This window comes from Perognathus longimembris, chromosome 20 (genome assembly GCF_023159225.1).
Source record: "Perognathus longimembris pacificus isolate PPM17 chromosome 20, ASM2315922v1, whole genome shotgun sequence".
NCBI classification, from domain to species: Eukaryota; Metazoa; Chordata; class Mammalia; order Rodentia; family Heteromyidae; genus Perognathus; species Perognathus longimembris.
In genome coordinates, this window is record NC_063180.1 from 41289007 (window position 1) to 41308338 (window position 19332).

Consider the following 19332-nt stretch of genomic DNA (forward strand, 5'->3'; position numbering starts at 1 on the left):
ACTTAAACCAGAGGTTTAACCATAATATCATTGCTATACAGAGTTAATTTTATTTCCTATACCCAACATTGAGTTTTCAGAATATCTAAATTTCTCTAATCCAGTATCAAATTGTGGCCTTTGAGCTTCCCTTTCCAGTATTTTTGTTGGTATGGATAAGGTTTTGTATCATTTTTCCCATTGCATATTTAGATTACAATTTCCAGTCATTCAATCAGAAGAAAAGTCTTAAATCTCTACTATGTTATAGGGAGTATGATCATTTAAAGTCATTGCTACAGTGCTATAGTTCATATCTTTGTGTATGTGTGTGTGCACACGTGTGTGTGTATGTGTGTATGCACATATGCACCAGTACTGAGGCTTGAAATTCGACCTTGGGCACTGTCCCTTAGCCTTTTTGTTCAAGGCTGGTGCTCAGTCACTTGAACCATAACTCCACTTCCAGCTATTTGTTGGTAAATTGAAGATACGAATCTCAGGGACTTTCCTGCCCAGACTGCCATTGAATCACGATCCTCAGATTTCAGCTTCCTGAGTAGCTAGGATTACAGGAATGAGTCACAAGGGCCTGGCTCTAATTTCAATAACTTGACTCTCTTCCAAATGTACATATGTGCAAGGCTTGGTCCATAAGGAGGTGCTCTTGGGAAATGGCAGAACCCTTTCATGGCGAGGCCTAACGGGAGGTCTTTAGGTCACTGGAGAAATTTCCCCGAAGGGAATTCTGGCCTCTTACTCATCTCTTGGTTCCTGACTATGAGGTGGCTGGTTTTCTATACCGCACATACCTGCGGTACACTGTCTTGCCATCATCACTCACAACTCTACCTATCTCTCTATCTATCCATCCATCCATTGATCATCTATCTAGCTCTATCTATCTATCTATCTATCTATCTATCTATCTATCTATCTATCTATCTACTATCTATTGCCAGTCCTGGGGCTTGGATTCAGGGCCTGAGCACTGTCCCTGGCTTCCTTTTTGCTCAAGGCTAGCACTCTACCACTTGAGCCACAGCGCCACTTCTGGCTTTTTCTATATATGTGGTGCTGAGGAATGGAACCCAGGGCTTCCTGCATGCTAGGCGGGCACTCTACCGCTAAGCCACCTTCCCAGCCCTGCCCACAGCTCTCAAAGCAACAGCACTAACTCAACACAGCCACACAGCCCAGAACGTGGGATCTCTGAGGCTGTCAGTCAAAACAATTTCTCTTCGTTCACTGTCCCAGGTATTTGTTACAGAAACCTGGTTCTGGCCTCGCTATAGCCCAGGCCAGGTGTGACCTGGATGTGATTCTCAGCAAATACACACGGGATCCCTCATTTGGCTTACTTCCTCATCTTTGGGAAGAAAAGCTCATAATTAAAAAAAAAAAAAGAGCACTGGGCTCCAATTGAGTCATATTCCTAGCTATTCAAGAGGCTGAGATCTGAGGAGTGAGGTTCAAAGCCAGCCCACAAGCAGAAAGCCCTTGAGATTCTTATCATCAATTTACTACCAAAAAAAAGCAGAAAGTAGAGCTGTGGCTCAAGTGGTAGAGCACCAGCCTTGAGCAAAAGAAATTTAGAAACAGTGCTCAGGACCTGAGTTCAAGCCCCAGGACTAGCACACACAGAAAAATAACCAACACTGGACTACAGGTGCCTGCAACCAAACACTTCCTAAGCTTATAGCTGATGGCCTTGGTTCAGCCCTGGGTGGGGCTTTCCTTTTCCTTTCTGGCTGAAGTTTTCTATTCCTCTTCCTTCTCTATGGAGACTTTATTTTTTCTTCAAGTCAATAGAATTCTTTTATTGCATCATTGGGTTACTACAAACTTGTTGTCAGGATCCTGGCTGGTGTTTCTGAAGATGGGTTAACTTAGATCTTATTCATCAGCCTGTTGAACTGTTCCTTTTTCAGAAACATAGATACCATCCAAAAATGTAATTTCCACCTCGCAATATAGAAACCAGGACCACCGCCTCAACCCTATGATTAATGTTCACTCTTAATCTTAGCACATCCTTTCAGTCCTCTCTCCACTCATCTTCATAACCAAAAATCTACAAATACCAGCTAAAACCAGTACCTGTGTTTAACCACAAAAAAAATAAAGCGTGAGTCCACTAAAATGCAACCATGCCTGACCTGTGTAATGCATTAGTGGAGATTCCTCCAAAAAGTGATCAGCAGTGAAAGCAGGAGTCAGGTGGTCAAGGGGTCAACCAAACACACCCCATGGAAGCCACACCATCTGAGGAAAAGCGTCAACGGAGGAAAAAGACCAGGAGGAGATTCAGAAGTTTCTTCTGTTACCCCCTGTGTTCTTATTTCAAATGTGTGGGAAACATTAGTGATTCGTGCACCTTTAAATGATCTTCTGACTCCTACATGCCAAAGCCACCAGTATCCCCTTTCCCAAGAATTTCTTTTTAGTAATATCTTGTATGCTTCGTGAGATTTTGCTTTTCAAACACTTCCTATTAAGCTGTGTTGGGATAATCTATTGCTCTTTTATCTCTAAGGCCTTTGTTTGACCATTAAGTAAAGCTCAGGAGGTTTGAGCTTTCACAGAGATGTTCTGTCATGGCTGACCCATTTATCAATACCAAATGATACCAATGAGGCTGGCCGAGAACAAAATATCTTTTATAATATAAGCAAGCAAGCCCATAGTCTTAATGAGAACTTAGAAACAGATTTAACCAAGAATTTAACATAGCTCCCTCCCTGTGTCTTAGCTGTGGAATCAGGCTATTACAATGTCGCTTCTTTCTTCTATAATCAAGTCATAGATAAACCACGCACTGTGTGGTTCATGCCTATAATTTCAGCTACTCACAGAGGCTTTGTTCTGAAGATCTCAGTTTGGAGCCACATAAATCCCAGAGACTCTTATCTCCAGTGAACTTGCAAAGAGCTGAAAACGAAGGTGTGGCTCAAGTGACAGAGCACCAGTCATGAGCAAAAAAGCCCAAGACAAGCACAAAGAAAGCCCTGAGTTTCAGTTCTAAAAACAATAATAACAAAATAAAGTCACAGATAAAAGGAATCCTGCAAAAGTCATGGTTTAGTCTTGATTTCGGTCTCATGTGAGGCGGGTTTGAAGAGGGTGCCTAGCTAATCTATTGGGTTCTAGAATATTATAAGAAGACAAGGGCTCACAGCCACGGTGACTTCCTTCAGCAGCCCATCAGCATTGCATTGTGGGATGTCAGTACATTTGCATAGCCCCTCCCACATCCAGCCTAATTCAGACTTCTTTTTCCTTACAACTTTCTTTTTCTTTTAATTAAACTGGAGGGCAGGATGTTTTCTAGGGAATGAATCTTTGAAACAATGGCAGGTAGGGCTCAATGAAATGATATGGTTCATTTTACAACTATTTTGTTTTCCTGATACAGAACAGCTATTTGTTGAAAGCATATATTTATAGTGTTCCTTGTATTAATGAAAGAGTCATCCACAAATACACATCTGTGTGTATACATGGCTCTTGCACAGCAGGTGTCTTTGACACCACATCTGCTATTTAATGCTTCTGTCATCTGGATGGTTGTGTATCTTCACAACCTGCTCCTTAGTCACCAGAAAAAGCAAATTCTATTGACTAAAATGAGAATAAATTCATCATATTAAACCAAGAAAGGTGCTCTACCTATTTCTTTTTTATAGTTGGGTAGAAATGTTGTCTACACCTTTTCTGCCCCAGCTAGCTCCAAACCTCCCTCCTCAGATCTCAGCCTCCTGAGTGGCTAGGACTACAGGCTTGACTGATTTTCTTATCCTGAACAAACTGCAGATTCCAAGGACAAACTCCATTTCTTCATTATGCATAATCACTTCAGCATATTACCAAATTCTATTTGTTAGTATTTTAAGAGTTTTGGCATTCATATTCCTAAGGGATGGTCATTTGTAGTTTTCTTTTTGTCTAGCTTTGATATTAGGGTAATTCTAGTTTGGTACACTGAAGAAAGTAGTCCCTCTTCTCGTCTTTCCTGCAAGGGAATTGTGAAATTTAAGTCAATTCCACTTTAAAAACTTAGGAAAATTCTTTGAGAAATAAACTCAGATCAGATTTCTTTATTGGGAAATTTTAAATTATGAATTTAATTTACTTAATGGTTATAGGACTATTTAAATGTTATTTTGTAGTTTGAATTTTCTATGGTACTTTGTGGTTTTTGTAGAAATTTGTTTATTTCCTCCCAAGGGTCACACTTATGTTTATAGTATTCCCTAATTATCCCTGCCAAGCCTGCAAAGTCTGTGGTTTCCTATTTTAGTTCTCATATTGATGCATTCTCGTTATGTCTCTCCCCCCCCTCCCTCTTGACTCATCCCTGTTTCTTATCAATCTTCCTAGTAACTGGTTGGTGTTCTTGATTTTTCAAAGTAACATTTCTGTGTTCCTTTGAGAATTTTCTAATTTGCTCCATCTTATCAATCTCACTGATTTCTAGGATTTTTTTTGTTTAGCTTTTTTAACTTTTATTTTATTCATTAGCATATATTATTAATACAAGGGGAATTTTAGTGTGACGATTCCATAGCTAAGTTGTTTTCTTGTGTGTGTGTGTGTGTGTGTGTGTGTGTGTGTGTGTGTGTGTGTATGTGCTTGGCCAGTCTTGGGACTTGAACTCAGGGCCTGAGCACTGTTTCTGGCTTCTTGCTAAAGGCTAAACAGCTGAGTTTTTAATGTGTGTGTGTGTGTGCGTGTGTGTGTTTTACTATCTTTAAGTAGTTGTACAAAGGAGTTGCCATTTAACAAAGTGGTTTATGAATACAATCTATCTTGATCAATGTTACCTCATTCAACATTCTCACCCATCCCTCCCCTACTCGTACCTTTCCTCACTCCTCTTAATTTCGTAGGATATATATTATATTCTTTACTCCCATTCTGTCCAACTTCTCTTTACTTGGACTTCTGTTTTTTATTCCCTTAATTGTATTTGGTTTTCTTTTGCTCTTCTTCTCAAATGTTTTAGAGTGATATCTGTTTCAGACATCTTCCCTTGAGCTTTTTCACTCAAAGCTGGTTGGTTCTCTAACACTTGAGCCACAGTTCTGCTCCCAGCATTTTGTGGAGGTTAATTAGAGAGCAGAGTCTCACAGACTTTCCTGCCCAGGTTGGCATCAAACTACAACCCTAAGGTCTCAGCCTCTTGAGTAGCTAGGATTATTGGCATGCATCTAGCTACAGGCTATACTTTGTTCTTGTTGACATGAAAACCTTTTACACATTTCTGAGACTTAATTTTAAACAAAATTAGTTTTAGAGTACTGAAAACCTAGGTTTGGTGAAGTGGTTACTTGTTCCTGATCTAGGTGTATATGGCTCTCAGGAAGAATGCTTTTCTGGAGGAATCTCAGGAAATAAGCTCTAGTTCATAGGTAGATTTGTTTCTGAATGCCCACTTGTATCCCTAGAGCCGCCATTACTGAAACAATAGCTCTCAATCTAGTCCAAATGACTAGCTATAGACAGAACAGTCATTGGTGAGAGGCTCAGAGGAACTCCATATATACACATACATACACACACATATGTGTATATATATAATGATATATAAATGTATGGGTGTGTATATATATGTATATATATATATATATATAAAACTTCAATCTGAGGATTGGGCTTGCATTAGTCTAAAAAAACTTAACTGCCTGTTCATAAAAATTATTATTTTAATGGAAATATTTATTTCAGAGTAAGGAGCACTCTTAGGCAAGCAGTGTCAAGTTGCTGTATTAGCATTAATGGAGCTGTAACTTGAATTGAAGAAATCAGATGCAAATCAGATATGGTCTTCTATCCCCAATTTGAAATGTGACACACATACACACTGTCTACCATATCTGAAATGGAGCTACTCACGAGGCTGAGGCCTCAGGGTTGAAGTTTGAAGCCAGTTGGGGCAGACACATCCCAGACACTCTTATCTCCAATTACCCAGCCAAAAGCTGGAAGAGGAGCTGTGGCTCAAGTGGTAGAGCACCAGCCTTGGGTGAAAAAGCCAAGTGACAGGCCTTGAGTTTAAGCCCCAGTACCTGCACCCCCCAAAAAAAAAATGGGAGAAGAGAAAGACAGAGGGAGGGAAGGAGAGAGGGAGATCATGCACAAATGAACATTTCTAGATGTTGCAAGGGATGGCGCTAGGGGATTAATATGATTATCCTTGAAGACATTAGACACTCTTCACTATGATATGCTGGGCACAGAGATTCGCTTTCCACCGCCAAGCCCACAAATCTCCCTCCAATGTTACCTGCAGACTCTCATGGAATAGCATCAGACCAACTCTTGGGACTCCTAATCAGTGACCTCAAAGGCATTTTGAACTTTCATCACAGATCTCATGTGTTCGAGTGCCAAAGAGGCTCATCCGTCTGAGACTCCTGACAGCTCGGCTCACCCTCAAGCCACATGGCTCTGTCAGCCGTGAAACATGACTGTCTTTGGGCACAAGATTTGGAGAGATTTTATACAGAGGCAGATATGCCTATGAAACAGCCCAACCCAGACTTCCCTCTTTCCTGCATTTTTCTGGCATTTGTTGCTTTGTCCCTGTTTCTTTGCCTGCGTGGAAGCACCTTTGAACACTGGGGAATAAGTATGAACTCACTTGTATGTCTCATGCTGTTTGGGTCACCAACAGAAGTAGAAGCATGTGTGAAGCATGTGTAAAGCGTTGATGAGAAAATGTCAACATGTGAAGACCCTGTGCTCAGTTGCCCTCTCATAGACACATTCTCAGGATTGGCAACTAAGTAACAAGGTAGGCAGTGAAAAAGGCAAGCCTGGGCTGGGGATATGGCCTAGTGGCAAGAGTGCTTGCCTCCTGTACATGAGGCCCTGGGTTCGATTCCCCAGCACCACATATACAAAAAATGGCCAGAAGGGGCGCTGTGGCTCAAGCGGCAGAGTTCTAGCCTTGAGCAAAAAGAAGGCAGAGACAGCGCACAGCGCTCAGGCCCTGAGTCAAAGCCCCAGGATTGGAAAAAAAAAAAAAAAAGAAAAAGGCAAGCCTGGTGCTGGTGGCTCACACTTGTAATCCTTTCTACCCAGGAGGCTGAGATCCCAGGGCCATGGTTCAAAGCCTATGGAGGCAGGGAAGTCTATGAGACTCTTATTCTCAGTTAACTAGTGGAGCTATGACTCAAATGGAAGCAAAAAATACAAGGCCCTGAGCTTAAACCCCAATACCAGCAACCACCTCCCTAAAAAAAAAAAAAAAAGATTAGATTATATAAGATCTTTAGAAAAAGGGGCTGGGGATATGGCCTAGTGGCAAGAGAGCTTGCCTTGTATACATGAGGCCCTGGGTTCGATTCCCCAGCACCACATATACAGAAAAAAAAATCGGCCAGAAGTGGCGCTGTGGCTCAAGTGGCAGAGTGCTAGCCTTGAGCAAAAAGGAAGCCAGGGACAGTGCTCAGGCCCTGAGTCCAAGGCCCAGGACTGGCCAAAAAAAAAAGATCTTTAGAAAAATATTACTCAAGTTAATCAGGTTTTAGTAAGGTAACTACATAAAAGATCTTCTCCTTCAACTGACAGTAAGGAAAAAAATATCATTGCTATATAAGAGCAATAGAGTTGTATAATGTAATTTAAATATAAGTTTAATATAAATATAACACATTTATATTTTAACCAGTAACAAAAATATGCATGCACCAAGAACTAAATCTAACAAAACATTCTAAAACTTTTTGAAGGAAATGCAATATTTCACTGAAAGATATTCAAATTGAAATAAGTAAAACATTGTAAGAGTAAATGTTTTTTGCCTTCTTCTATTGGGGACTGGTTCTGGGGCTTGAAATCAAGAACTTGCACTCTGGCTTTTTTCACTCAAAGCTAGTGCTTTACTATCTGAGCCACATCTCCATTTCTGGCTCTTGGTGGTTAATCAAAGATAAGAGTTGGAGATTTGTCTACCCAGGCTGGTTTTGGACCGTGATTCTCAGATCTCAGTCTCAGGAGCAATTGCAGAATTGAGCAATTGCAGGTACTGTCCCCATTCAGTCACAAGAAACAGAGAAGCCATATCGCGAGAGGTCCAATTGGGAGTCTTTATGAGAAAGCCAGCAACTGCAGGTGGACTCTTGTCCCAAAGACCTGTAGCTCAGAAAGCAGATTGCACAACGCTTCCAAAGGCAACAACCACATGCTTGTGGTGGGAACTAAGCCTTAACAAAAGTGTTAAGCAAAGCAGACCAGATAGGGGAACAACCAGGGGTGAGCAAAGCAAACCAGCTGGGGGAATACTCTGGAATCAGAGACAGCATTCTCTGTAGCAAAGGTTTCCTGGGCCTAAACAGCAGGAGGCATCTGCAATTCAAAGAATGGCCTATCTTGCCTGGAGGCCTTTCTGAGGTGGATGAAAAGCCCCCACTGTCCATTAAGACTCTGGTAAAGACAAGACATTGTTATCTTAGACCCAGTATCCTTATTTCATATGCAGACAGGATTATTTCCAAGGCTTTTGCAATAGAAACAATATAAAGAGTTCTAGAAAATATCTTTCTAAATTTTCAAAGATGATCTTTTTACTTAAAATAGGACTACACTTAAAAAATAAGATGACTTGGTTGACAAAATTTTAAAACTAGTGAATGAAAAAATTTTTAAATAGTAGATTTAATTTTTTATTTGAATTTGTTTGAAATATTATTTTAGAGGATGGCCTATCATCTATCATCTGGTTAGAGTATGTGTGTGTGTGAGAGAGTGTGTGTGTGCACATATGCACACATTTGTGTTTGTGTTCTAGGACTTGAACTCAGGACCTTATTTTCTTGCCTGTCTCTCCTGCTCAAGGCTGGTGGCTCTATCACTTGAGCCACATCTCCACGACTGACATTCTGTTGGTTTCTTGGAGATGAGAGTCTCACAGATGTTTCTGCCCAGGCTGGCTTCCAACCAAGATCCTCAGATCCCAGCCACCTGAGTAGCTAGGACTACAGGTATGGACCACCACCTGCTGGCTGATTTTCATTTCTTTAAAACATAGTAAACATTCTCAGCCAGGTACCTGGTGGCTCACACCTGGAATCCCAGCTCCGTGGGAGGCTGAGATCTGAGGAGTGGGGTTTTAACCCAGCTCAGACAGAAAAGTTTGTGAGATTCTTATCTCCAATTAACCACCCACCCCAAAAGGCCAGAAGTAGAGCTGTGGATAAAGTGCTAGAGAGCCAGTCTTGAGCAAAAACACTTAAAGACAATGCCCAGGCCCCTGAGTTCAGACCCCAGGAGTGGCACTAAAAAAAAAAAAATAAATAGTAAGTAATGTAGCCACCATTCCCTTTAATAAGGATAATCAAGGATCATTTTCCCACCCTTCTATCTATCATTGATAGCTTCCTACAGTCCTCCATCCACACACCCAATACAGGGACTTTGACTGAAGCTGCTATCACCCTGTCACGTGGTCACTCACAACTCCATCTAGCCCCTAAAAGGCATCCCCTCTCCAGGACTTGCCCTCATGTTGGCCTTCGTTCTGAGGAAATGGTGAGAGCCTTTTCATCCCACCTCGCACAGCACAGAGCAGCGACTGCTGCCCCCTGGTCCTGCAGGAAACCATTTCCAAATATGACACTGCTTAGGAAGGGTGCAGCAAGATCTGTGAGTCCGGCAGAGGACTAAGCCAATCCCACGGAGGGCGGGGCCCCGGCCTGAAGGGGAAAGCAGATGGATTTGCTAAATCAGAATGTGTTTCCATTTGCTTCTGACACAAGATGCATGATGCTGGTAATTGCAGAAGCCACTTCACTCTTTGCCTATTCCATGGGGGCTCTCTTCATCACTCCTAGGGTGATTTGTCATGCATTATTTTGTTTGTTTTTGTTTTGTTTTTCCTCCTCCAGCTTTGTCTGAAATTTTGTGTAAAAAAATTTAATGGATGTTTGAAACAAAAGTAGACTAATTCAATTACATTCTCCTCCCTCCCCCGGAATAAATGATGTACCTTTGGCATCATTTTGTGTTTTTTTGAGTTCAGGTGAGTCACCCTGATTCCTTTGCATTGAGATGCTAATTTGCTTGAGATTTTCAATGTTTCTTGGAAAAGGGGTCCCCAAATTAATGTTTACTTACACTCACCATTCCAGTATATTGCTATAATCGAAAAACACATAGTTTATGGAAAAATCCTGTCAGGTGGACTCCACCCGTCTCCCTGCCAATCTTAAATAAAACTGGGATTCTTTTCCACTCCGAAAGTAGTCATGGATTGCTTACCATTAGGTGATACTGGTAAATAAGGGGGATATATTCTATAACCCAAACCATGTGACAACAGCTATTAGTAATTATGAGAATAAAATTCATCATCGTCATTGTAGGCAGAAGGAGAGGGGATCGGAGGCCTAGGGGAAGGATCTGGGTAAGTCTGAGCACCAGCGTAGACCACAGAGTGTTTCGTGCAGAATGGTGTTAGGAATGAATCTGAGGACCTGCCGTGTCGCTACAGAATGAAAACCAAAACTGAGGAATTACTCAGCAAGGCAAATTCTACTCCTGCAGAAGGATGTGCTGCCAACAAGAGTCTGATTAGCCCACACACTGGGTGAGCAGCCTGCCCAGGTTATAGCCCTCATGTGCTACTGTCTCCTGTCCTGATTGGTCAGAACTTAGGTTCACGGTCTTAAGTGATTGGCTTCAAACTGTGATCCTCAGATCTCAGCCTCCTGAATAGCAGGATTACAGGCGTGAGCCACCAGTGCCTGGCTGGATGAAGAATATTATACCCGGTCAATTACCCTAAAAGTAGAACAGCCAAGTGCAGGAATGAGTTAGGGAAATAAACCTTTACTCATAACAGGATGTGACTCAACTGCAATGAGTTTCCTTTCCATGGGATTTCATGAGGTTTAACCGAAAGAACATGTAGACAGCGTAGGATGCAGAACAACTTAGAAGATGACGGCTGCCTCTCAACATGGCGTTGCTCATGCCAAGAAATCAGTTGCGGGGAAAGATCTTAATTCTTGCAATGGTGTGGACTGCAGTAAAAGTGTGAATGCCACCCAGGATGTTAGTGAAAGATTGCAAAGGGAAGACTATAGTGATCTTGGTATTTGAATAATGATCCTTCTGGAGACAGGGCATCGAATGGCTGGAAGCAGAGAAGCACTGAAAGTTATGATAGGAGATGGTAGTGAGGCCTAGCAGGGGAGGAATTTGAGAGTGAGGTGGTGACTAAAACTGTTAAGAAGAGACAGGAGGAGTCAATGGTAGCTTCTGAGTGTCTATCTTGAGCGTGTGAGAAAAGCAGTTCTGGATGACAGTTCAGTTCTGGAAAGCTGAATCCATCAGCTAAAGGGCTAGAGGACACAAACCGGGAAATTGAGGAGAGAGAAGTCTCAGCAGGAGGTTGCCTAGAATACAAATGGAGATATTCTAGAAGCTAGAATACAGGAAAACAGAAATATAAAATGTTCCCATGAGTTTATGCATAATGTGATAAGTGTTGTTATGGAATAGTAGTCCTTAAAATGGCTGACTCTGAGTGAGTGGCTGCAGCCGATGATCCTAGCTACTCAGGAGGCTGAGATCTGAGGATTAAAGCTCAAAGCCAGCTCAGGCTCAGGCAGGAAAGTCCATGAGATTCCTACCTCCAATTAGCCACAAAAAGAAGAAAAGGAAGTAGAGCTGTGGCTCAAGTGGTAGAGCAAAACCATTTCAGGGACAGTACTTAGGCTTTGAGTTCAAGCCCCAGGCCTGCTCCCTCCCCCCCCCCAAAAAAATAAAAAACAGAGAGGGATTGAGAGAGAGAAAGAGAGAGAAAGAGAGAGAGAGAGATTGTTTGAGGGTTGAGTTTACTTGTTACCCTTGATTTTAATTATACAACATATGAATAAACTCTACTAGTAAGAGTTCATCAAGTCATGACCTGCTGTGGATCACAGGGACAGGTTTGCCTACCCTACCAATTAATATCAATTTATTTTCCTCTCTGTTCCATGAGCAGTAAAAATGCCTTCCAAAAAGCCATGGCTGCTGTAAAACTTCAGTGTAAGAACACCCACACGCTGGTCATTTTCCTGATTTGATATTGCTGTCTTTGCACGTTTATACAAGTTATTCATTTTGCAAAATAAATGATAAGTTTGTTCTGTTAACTTTTTAGTCTCTGACAGTAGTCTTAACGTGGACACTGTTTCATTCCAGGTGATTATGTTGTCATGACGATATATTTTGAATTGAGCAGAAGAATGGGCTATTTCACCATCCAGACGTACATCCCCTGTATCCTGACGGTGGTTCTATCCTGGGTGTCATTCTGGATCAAAAAAGATGCTACACCTGCCAGAACTGCATTAGGTAAGTTCCATAAAAATGTTCCATCATCTTGGGCAACTTTTAATACAGAAGCATTCATAAATATCTTCAAATGTAATTGATATAACTTGGGAGGTATGTTTTTCCCCTATTTTTATGCTTTTTGTTTTTCATTTATATTCATACTTTTTTATTTATATTTATTATTTTTTGGTGCTGGTAATGGGGCTCAACTCTGGGCCTAGATGCTGCATCTTAACTTTTACACACATAAAATATGTTTCCCTATAGTATTAAACAAAGACCCTAAAATTCTTTTTCCACTACACTGACTTGATATTTTTATGTACGTCAGCACTGAGGCTTGAACTCAAGGCTTCAGGTTTCTGCTTAGCTTTTTGGCTCACAGATGAAGTTCTACCCCATGAGCCATCGTTTTGGCATTTTTCACTAGTTCACTGGAGATAAGAGTCTCACCACCTTTCTTGCCCAGGCGGGCTTGGAACCACTATCCTCGCATCTCAGTCTCCTGGGTGAGTAGCTGGGTTAAGGCATGAGCCACCACTCCTAACTCACTACACGGATTTAAAAATCTGATTGGGGAGAATGCAAAAGTCTTGAGGTACACAAGAAGTACAGTCAGCACAGATGGCACCTGTCCATCTGTCACACTGTCCGAGGTATTGTCAGATCAGGAAGAGTGGGATGGGGCCTTGAAAATCGGTAAGAGTGTACATGTTAGATAGGGCAGAAGAAAGTAAGCAAGAAGCAAGAGGAAGGAAAGAAGGGAGAGAGGGAGGGAGGGAGGGGAGGAGGGAGGGAAGACCTATGGCAACAGGAAAAATGTGAGTTATGAAATACCACATAAGTCATGTATCTTTATTTTAAAATATTTAAAATAAAAATGTCAAACCATAGAGAATTATTAAAAAATCCAATAGTCATTTTAGGTGGAGATGTCCCTTAATGTACAATACTGTTATACCCTGATTAAACCCATGGGTAAATTGAAAGTATCATGAATCAGAAATGCATATAAAAACTTTGTCAGTGACTCACACCTTTCTTCCCAACTACTTAGGAGGTTCAGATTTGAGGATCTCTGAAGCTAGCCCAGGAAGATAAATCTTAGATACCCTTTATCTCCAATCAACCAGCAAAAAGCCGGAAGTGGAGTTGTGGCTGTAGTGGTAGAGTGCCAGCCTTGAGCAAAAAAGCCAAGCAAGATCAATGAGGTCCTGGATTTAAGCCCCAGTACCATCAACAAAACAAAAAAGAAAGAGAAGGGAAGGGAGGGAAAAAGAGAGGAGGGGAGGGGGCACCAGGTATTAGTGTTTCACACCTGTATTCCTAGCTACTCAGGAGGCAGAGCTATGAGGATCACAGTTTGAAGTCAGCTTAGGCAGGAAAGCCTGTGACACTTTTATCTCCAGTTAATCACTAAAAAGTCATAAAGTAGAGCTGTGGTTCAAGTGGTAAAGCACCAGCCTAGAGCGACAAAGCTAAAGGACAGCCCCTAGGTCGTGAGTTCCCGCTCTGGTACCAGCTCCAACATAATAACAATAATAACAATGCAACTTTGCTTATAAACCGTGCAAACATTAATAAGGAAAGTTGAATACAAGAGTCAACAAGGCTCGGTGACATATCCATGGGGAGTGGAGAGACAGATGTTCTGCTTTGGTTGCCTGGTGTCCTCTTGTCATCTGGTGACGGTTCCCTGTGCAGGCATCACCACGGTGCTAACCATGACCACGCTCAGCACCATCGCCCGGAAGTCCCTCCCACGAGTGTCCTACGTCACCGCCATGGACCTCTTCGTTACCGTGTGTTTCTTGTTCGTCTTTGCTGCCCTGATGGAGTACGCCACCCTGAACTACTACTCAAGCTGTAGGAAACCAGTGGTCACGAAGAAGAAAACATCGGTGAGTGACAGAGGCGGCAGATGTTTTTCTCTAGGAGGGGCTGGACATGCTCCTGGAGAACGAACACACACACACACACACACACACACACACACACACACACACACACGTTTCCAGACAATTTCCCAATAGGATTTCTGACCAAAGTGGATCATTGTGTAGCTAAAGCAATAAGAATTTACAGGCTGGACAGAGATTCTGGAAATGGGAAATATGGCCTTCCACATCTCCAGATTGTTTGTTGTTGTTTGCTTTTTCTTGGTGGTGGCTTTGTTTTGCAATATTGGTGATTAAACCCAAGTTTGCTCCTTTGCTAACAAGCTCCCTACCACTTGAACCCTGCTCTCCCCTCTCTGTTTTTCTTTTAGAGAGAGCATCTTGTTAACTTTATCTGGGCTGGCCTCAAACCTTGCTCAAGCTTCGTACCTCTCTGGCTCTGGGCTGGTAGCTGGCATTAGAGCCATGTAGCATCTTGTTCAACTCGAGTTCGTTTATACATATCTTCAAGATGTCTTGCAATAAGGTGATTTGGGGTGCAGATCTCCATGGCAGTTCTCATTACTTTTTCTTCTTTTCATGCAGCTATTGCATCCAGATTCCTCAAGGTGGATTCATGAGCGAATAAGCCTCCAAACACCCTCCGTATGTATATAGCCTGATGGGTGCCAATATGCTTGAGTCAACATTTTCTATGCTTTTTTCTTTTTTTGGGGGGGGGGTGCTAGTTCTGGGGCTTGAACTCAGAGCCTGAGCCATGTCCCTGAGTTTTTCTGCTTAATCTAGTGCTCCACTACTTGAACCACAGCTCTACTTTGGGCTTTTTGATGGTTAACTGCAGATAAGAATCTCATAGAGGGGCTGGGGATATGGCCTAGTGGCTAGAGTGCTTGCCTCGTATACATGAGGCCCTAGGTTCGATTCCCCAGCACCACATATACAGAAAATGGCCAGAAGTGGCGCTGTGGCTCAAGTGGCAAAGTGCTAGCCTTGAGCAAAAAGAAGCCAGGGACAGTGCTCAGGCCCTGAGTCCAAGCCCCAGGACTGGCCCCCAAAAAAAAAAAAAAAAAAAAAAGAATCTCATAGACTTTCCTGCCCAGGCTGGTTTGGAACTGAGATTCTCAGATCTCAGCCTCCTGAGTAGCTAGGATTACAGGTATAAGCCATCAGTGCCCAGTTCCTGTGCCTAGTTATATAGGCATTATTTTAAATTTCATGTCTAATCTGTCAGCATTTCATTTCAAGCTTCTTGCTTTCCAATACATGTCTAAGAATTTCAGCTCATTTTATGCTCCCAACAACCCCTCCAACAAATGAGGAGAGTAGAAGAATTAAGTCCTGCCGATGTTGTTGGGCATTTTCAAAAACAAATCTACAATTACGAATGCATCTGAACCTTTCGCGAATAGTTATAGGTGGAATGTAGCTCTCGTGAAAAATTGAGAAATGTCTCATTAAACCACTGCCATGAACTACCACTTTTACCACGTGCCAAAACTTGCATGCTAGGAATGGTCAAGACTTTTCTCCCTTTAGGTATCAGAATTCCCGGCATGCTTTGCATCTCATCATCACAAGGATATGGTAATTGAATGCATCTTAACCTCGTTTCACAAGGAGACTTGTTATTTGTACTCTGGAAGTGTAGAATCAGGGGTGTGCTGGCAGAAGGTTAGTGGGCATGCCATTTTGACAGCTCTGGGAAGCCAGCAGAGGCTTCCAAATAGAACCAGACTGAAACATAAGGGAAGGAGGATGGCACATCCGTGGTACAAGTCAGAACTAATACCCTGAGAGCCCTCAAGGACTCATTCTTCACACACAGCCAGGAGACTGGGAGTTGAAGGAAAGAAATATTGACATCTTTGGTGTTGAAATGATACTGACAAAAAATAAAGAAAGAAATCCTTTAATGCAGAGAAGAAAAAAGAAATTTCCTCAAAGCTTTTAAAAAAATTCAGGGGAAGTGTTTAATGACCTTGAAGAAAGCACAAAGAAAAGAAAAAGAAAAACAATTTACAAATCAAGAGTGTCAGAACAGGTGAGAAAAAAAAAATCAGCCAGAGCTCAGAGGAGTAGAGCCAAAGAAAAATGAAAAATTTCAGCTATTAGGTAAGAATTGTCACTATTTAACTCTGCCATTATTCACAAGACGAAGCACAAACAGCTGAACAGCCCCCTTCCCCCCTCCCCCCCAGGACAAGAACAATAGTCCCCACTGCTCTGTGCCTCAGTTTCCAAAAATACCAAATGGAAAGCTCACAAAGTTTGCTTGTGCTTGGGAGGCATAGAAATGATTCAGGAAGGTGCCAAGGTAGCATTATACGCACAATAAATCCAGAACCCAGCTCTGGCCAAAGGTGACCTAGAAAACATTGATTAAAACTACTGTCTGAAAGGGTTTGAAATGTTCACGAGAAATGTAAAGAAATGGCTTAAACAATCTAAGATGTAGCTATGTAAGGCTCTGAACATTGTAACTTCTCTTTTTCAGCCTTGTAAAAATGGAATTCATGCCATTTCAAATCCCTAAGCTATCAAGACACAGAGCTGTCTTGAATATTGTATAAAGTGCCTTTAAGGTTTCAGTGACCATAGGCTTTCAGGTTCCTAAATGAAAACATGAACCCTTTCTGCCACTTTCTTGTAGCTTATTGAAATCACCAATTAATTTTTGGTGAGCTGTTCTCTCCCCGATTATTATTATTATTGTTGTTGTTGTTATTAATTTGTACTTGTACTGGGGCTTGAAGCCAGGGGCTTGAGCTCTCACACTCAAGGCTTGGGCTCTCCCACCTGAATCACATCTCCCCTCCTTGCTTTCTGCTGATTAACTGGAGAAACAATTCTCATGGAGTTTCTTGCCTGAGCTGGCTTCAAACCTGGATGCTCACATCTCAGCCTCCCTGAGTAGCTAGGATGACAGGCGGGAGCCATCCCCACCCAGCTCTCTCTGAGCACTTTGGTATGTTTGTTTCACATTAGAGAAAGAAAGATTTAAGATGTCCTTGTTTGCCACAAGTCAGCAGAAGAGAGACTGGAAGGGGCTAACCGGCATTTGGAAATAAATGTGCTCCTCCTCCCTCCTTGATAAGCTGGGAAACAGTTTTGATACTGCAGTGTCGTTTTCCCTGCACCAGAGTTGCAATGGCAGTAAGAGCCATCTGGCCTGGTGCTGGGAAACTAGAGAATAGAAGGTCTGCCCTCCATCTCCTTTACCTAGCAGCAGATGTGAGACATATAGATCCCAGCCAGTTTTTGATGGCTCACACCTGTTATCCTGGCTGCTCAGGAGGCTGCCATGTGAGGATCACAGTTCAAAGCCAACCTGGGCAGGAAAGTCCATAAGACTGTTGTCTTCAGTTAGCCACCCAAAAAGCCAGAAGTAGAACTGTAACACAAATGGAATGTGCTATCCTTGATTTAAAAAAAAAAAAGCTCAGGGACAGTGCCTCTGCTTTCAAGCCCTAGGACCAGCACACATGTGAGTGCGCGCGCATGCACGCACACACACACACAAGTATATCAGTCCCAGAATTCCTCTTGGGATGGTTTCCTTGCATCTTCCAATGATTATGATGTTATTCTTTTTGCCGGCAGAACTATTCTCTTCTTGACATGAGGCCACCACCACCTGCGATGATCACTTTAAATAATTCCGTGTACTGGCAGGAATTCGAAGACACCTGTGTCTATGAATGTCTGGATGGCAAAGACTGCCAGAGTTTCTTCTGCTGCTATGAAGAATGCAAATCGGGATCTTGGAGGAAAGGGCGGATTCACATAGACATCTCGGAGCTGGACTCCTACTCTCGCGTCTTTTTCCCCACGTCCTTCCTGCTCTTTAACCTGGTCTATTGGGTTGGGTACCTGTATCTTTAAAGCTTTTCTTTCGTGATGAGTGAGGAGCACTTAATTCATCTTCTTCCCCTTCTGTCAGCCCCACCCCCAGACTAGTACTCATCAATTAATTGGGAGTAGCAAGGAAAGATGTTACTCAATTCTATCTGAAGTCATGTTACCATTCAGTAGCACCAAAAGTTTGTGGCAAATATTTTCAATATGCATTTCTCATGCACCCATGCACACACACGCATTCAGTTGTCCCTACACACACACACACACACACACACACACACACACACACTCACCCATGGCAATTGACTTTTCAAGTATTATTCTATTCTTGCTTAATCCCTTATTGAATCTGTGGTTTGGTGCTGTTCATGCGTGGTTTGGAATACTGGAAGCAGCTGGTAATTATGATCACAAAGAAATGTGTACATTGTACAAGCATATAGCTGAGGGGCTCTCTCAGGCCCATACCCATTAACACAGCTTCCCTGCACACCTCCCTGGCACCGAGCCTTCCTGTGAGAGCTCCCTGGGTAGAGTTATGCTCACTGTGGCCTTGGCTTGCATTCACACAGGTTCAGTTGGGAGCAGCCATGCGCATTATGTCATGTGGGGCCTCCTTCTCTCTGTCGCCATTATTGTTAGTCCTGGGAGGAGGGGTGTCTGTGCACTGTTCACACATAGTTCCACTTGAGGAGCACACAGGACATACGTTATATGGTTTCCAAAACTCTCTTGTGGCACAAGTAATCGTTTTATTCCCAACTCCTGATACTCAACAGAATTTGAACACTGGGTTCTCAGGCTAGTTGAATTTGAGTCCCCTTTAAAGATGGCGGTTAGGGGTACAATAATCGTCTTCATCTTGCAAAGCAAGACATGCCAGAATACTGAAAATATATTCCAGAATGTGAAAGAAATGTAAATAGGCTTTCAAAATTTTCTTAGGGAATATTCATTTTCAACTAAACCAACATAGATGCAAAAAATGAGTAATGGTTATCATCAATTGTATATTTTGATGAGCAAAATTATTTTATACTTTGAAATATGAACCGAGAGTGAAATTCCAAAGGCTTTGGAAAAAAAATCTACCACCATCCCAAATCACTTACTTTTTTGATATTTTTATAATACAAAGCCAATCTGCTTCTTGAAATTAGTTCTTTATTACAACTGGATGCCAGTATACATGCCATGTGACTTTTTGCAAGCTTGTCTCCATTTGTAGGAAAAAGTCCTACTAGGGAGTTAAATGCTTTGACATTAC

The 19332-nt window shown here is 42.2% G+C and overlaps 1 protein-coding gene across 1 annotated transcript in view; it reads left to right on the top strand.

The window, feature by feature from the left end:
- Gabrg3 (gamma-aminobutyric acid type A receptor subunit gamma3) overlaps nt 1-18089 on the top strand; it is a 312628-nt gene extending 294539 nt beyond the window's left edge. The window contains exons 7-10 of the mRNA XM_048369193.1: nt 12175-12327; nt 14014-14210; nt 14793-14852; nt 17808-18089. Coding sequence (XP_048225150.1) covers nt 12175-12327; nt 14014-14210; nt 14793-14852; nt 17808-18089 — 692 coding nt within the window. The remainder of the gene's footprint in view (nt 1-12174; nt 12328-14013; nt 14211-14792; nt 14853-17807) is intronic.
- Nucleotides 18090-19332: the final 1243 nt, after the last annotated feature.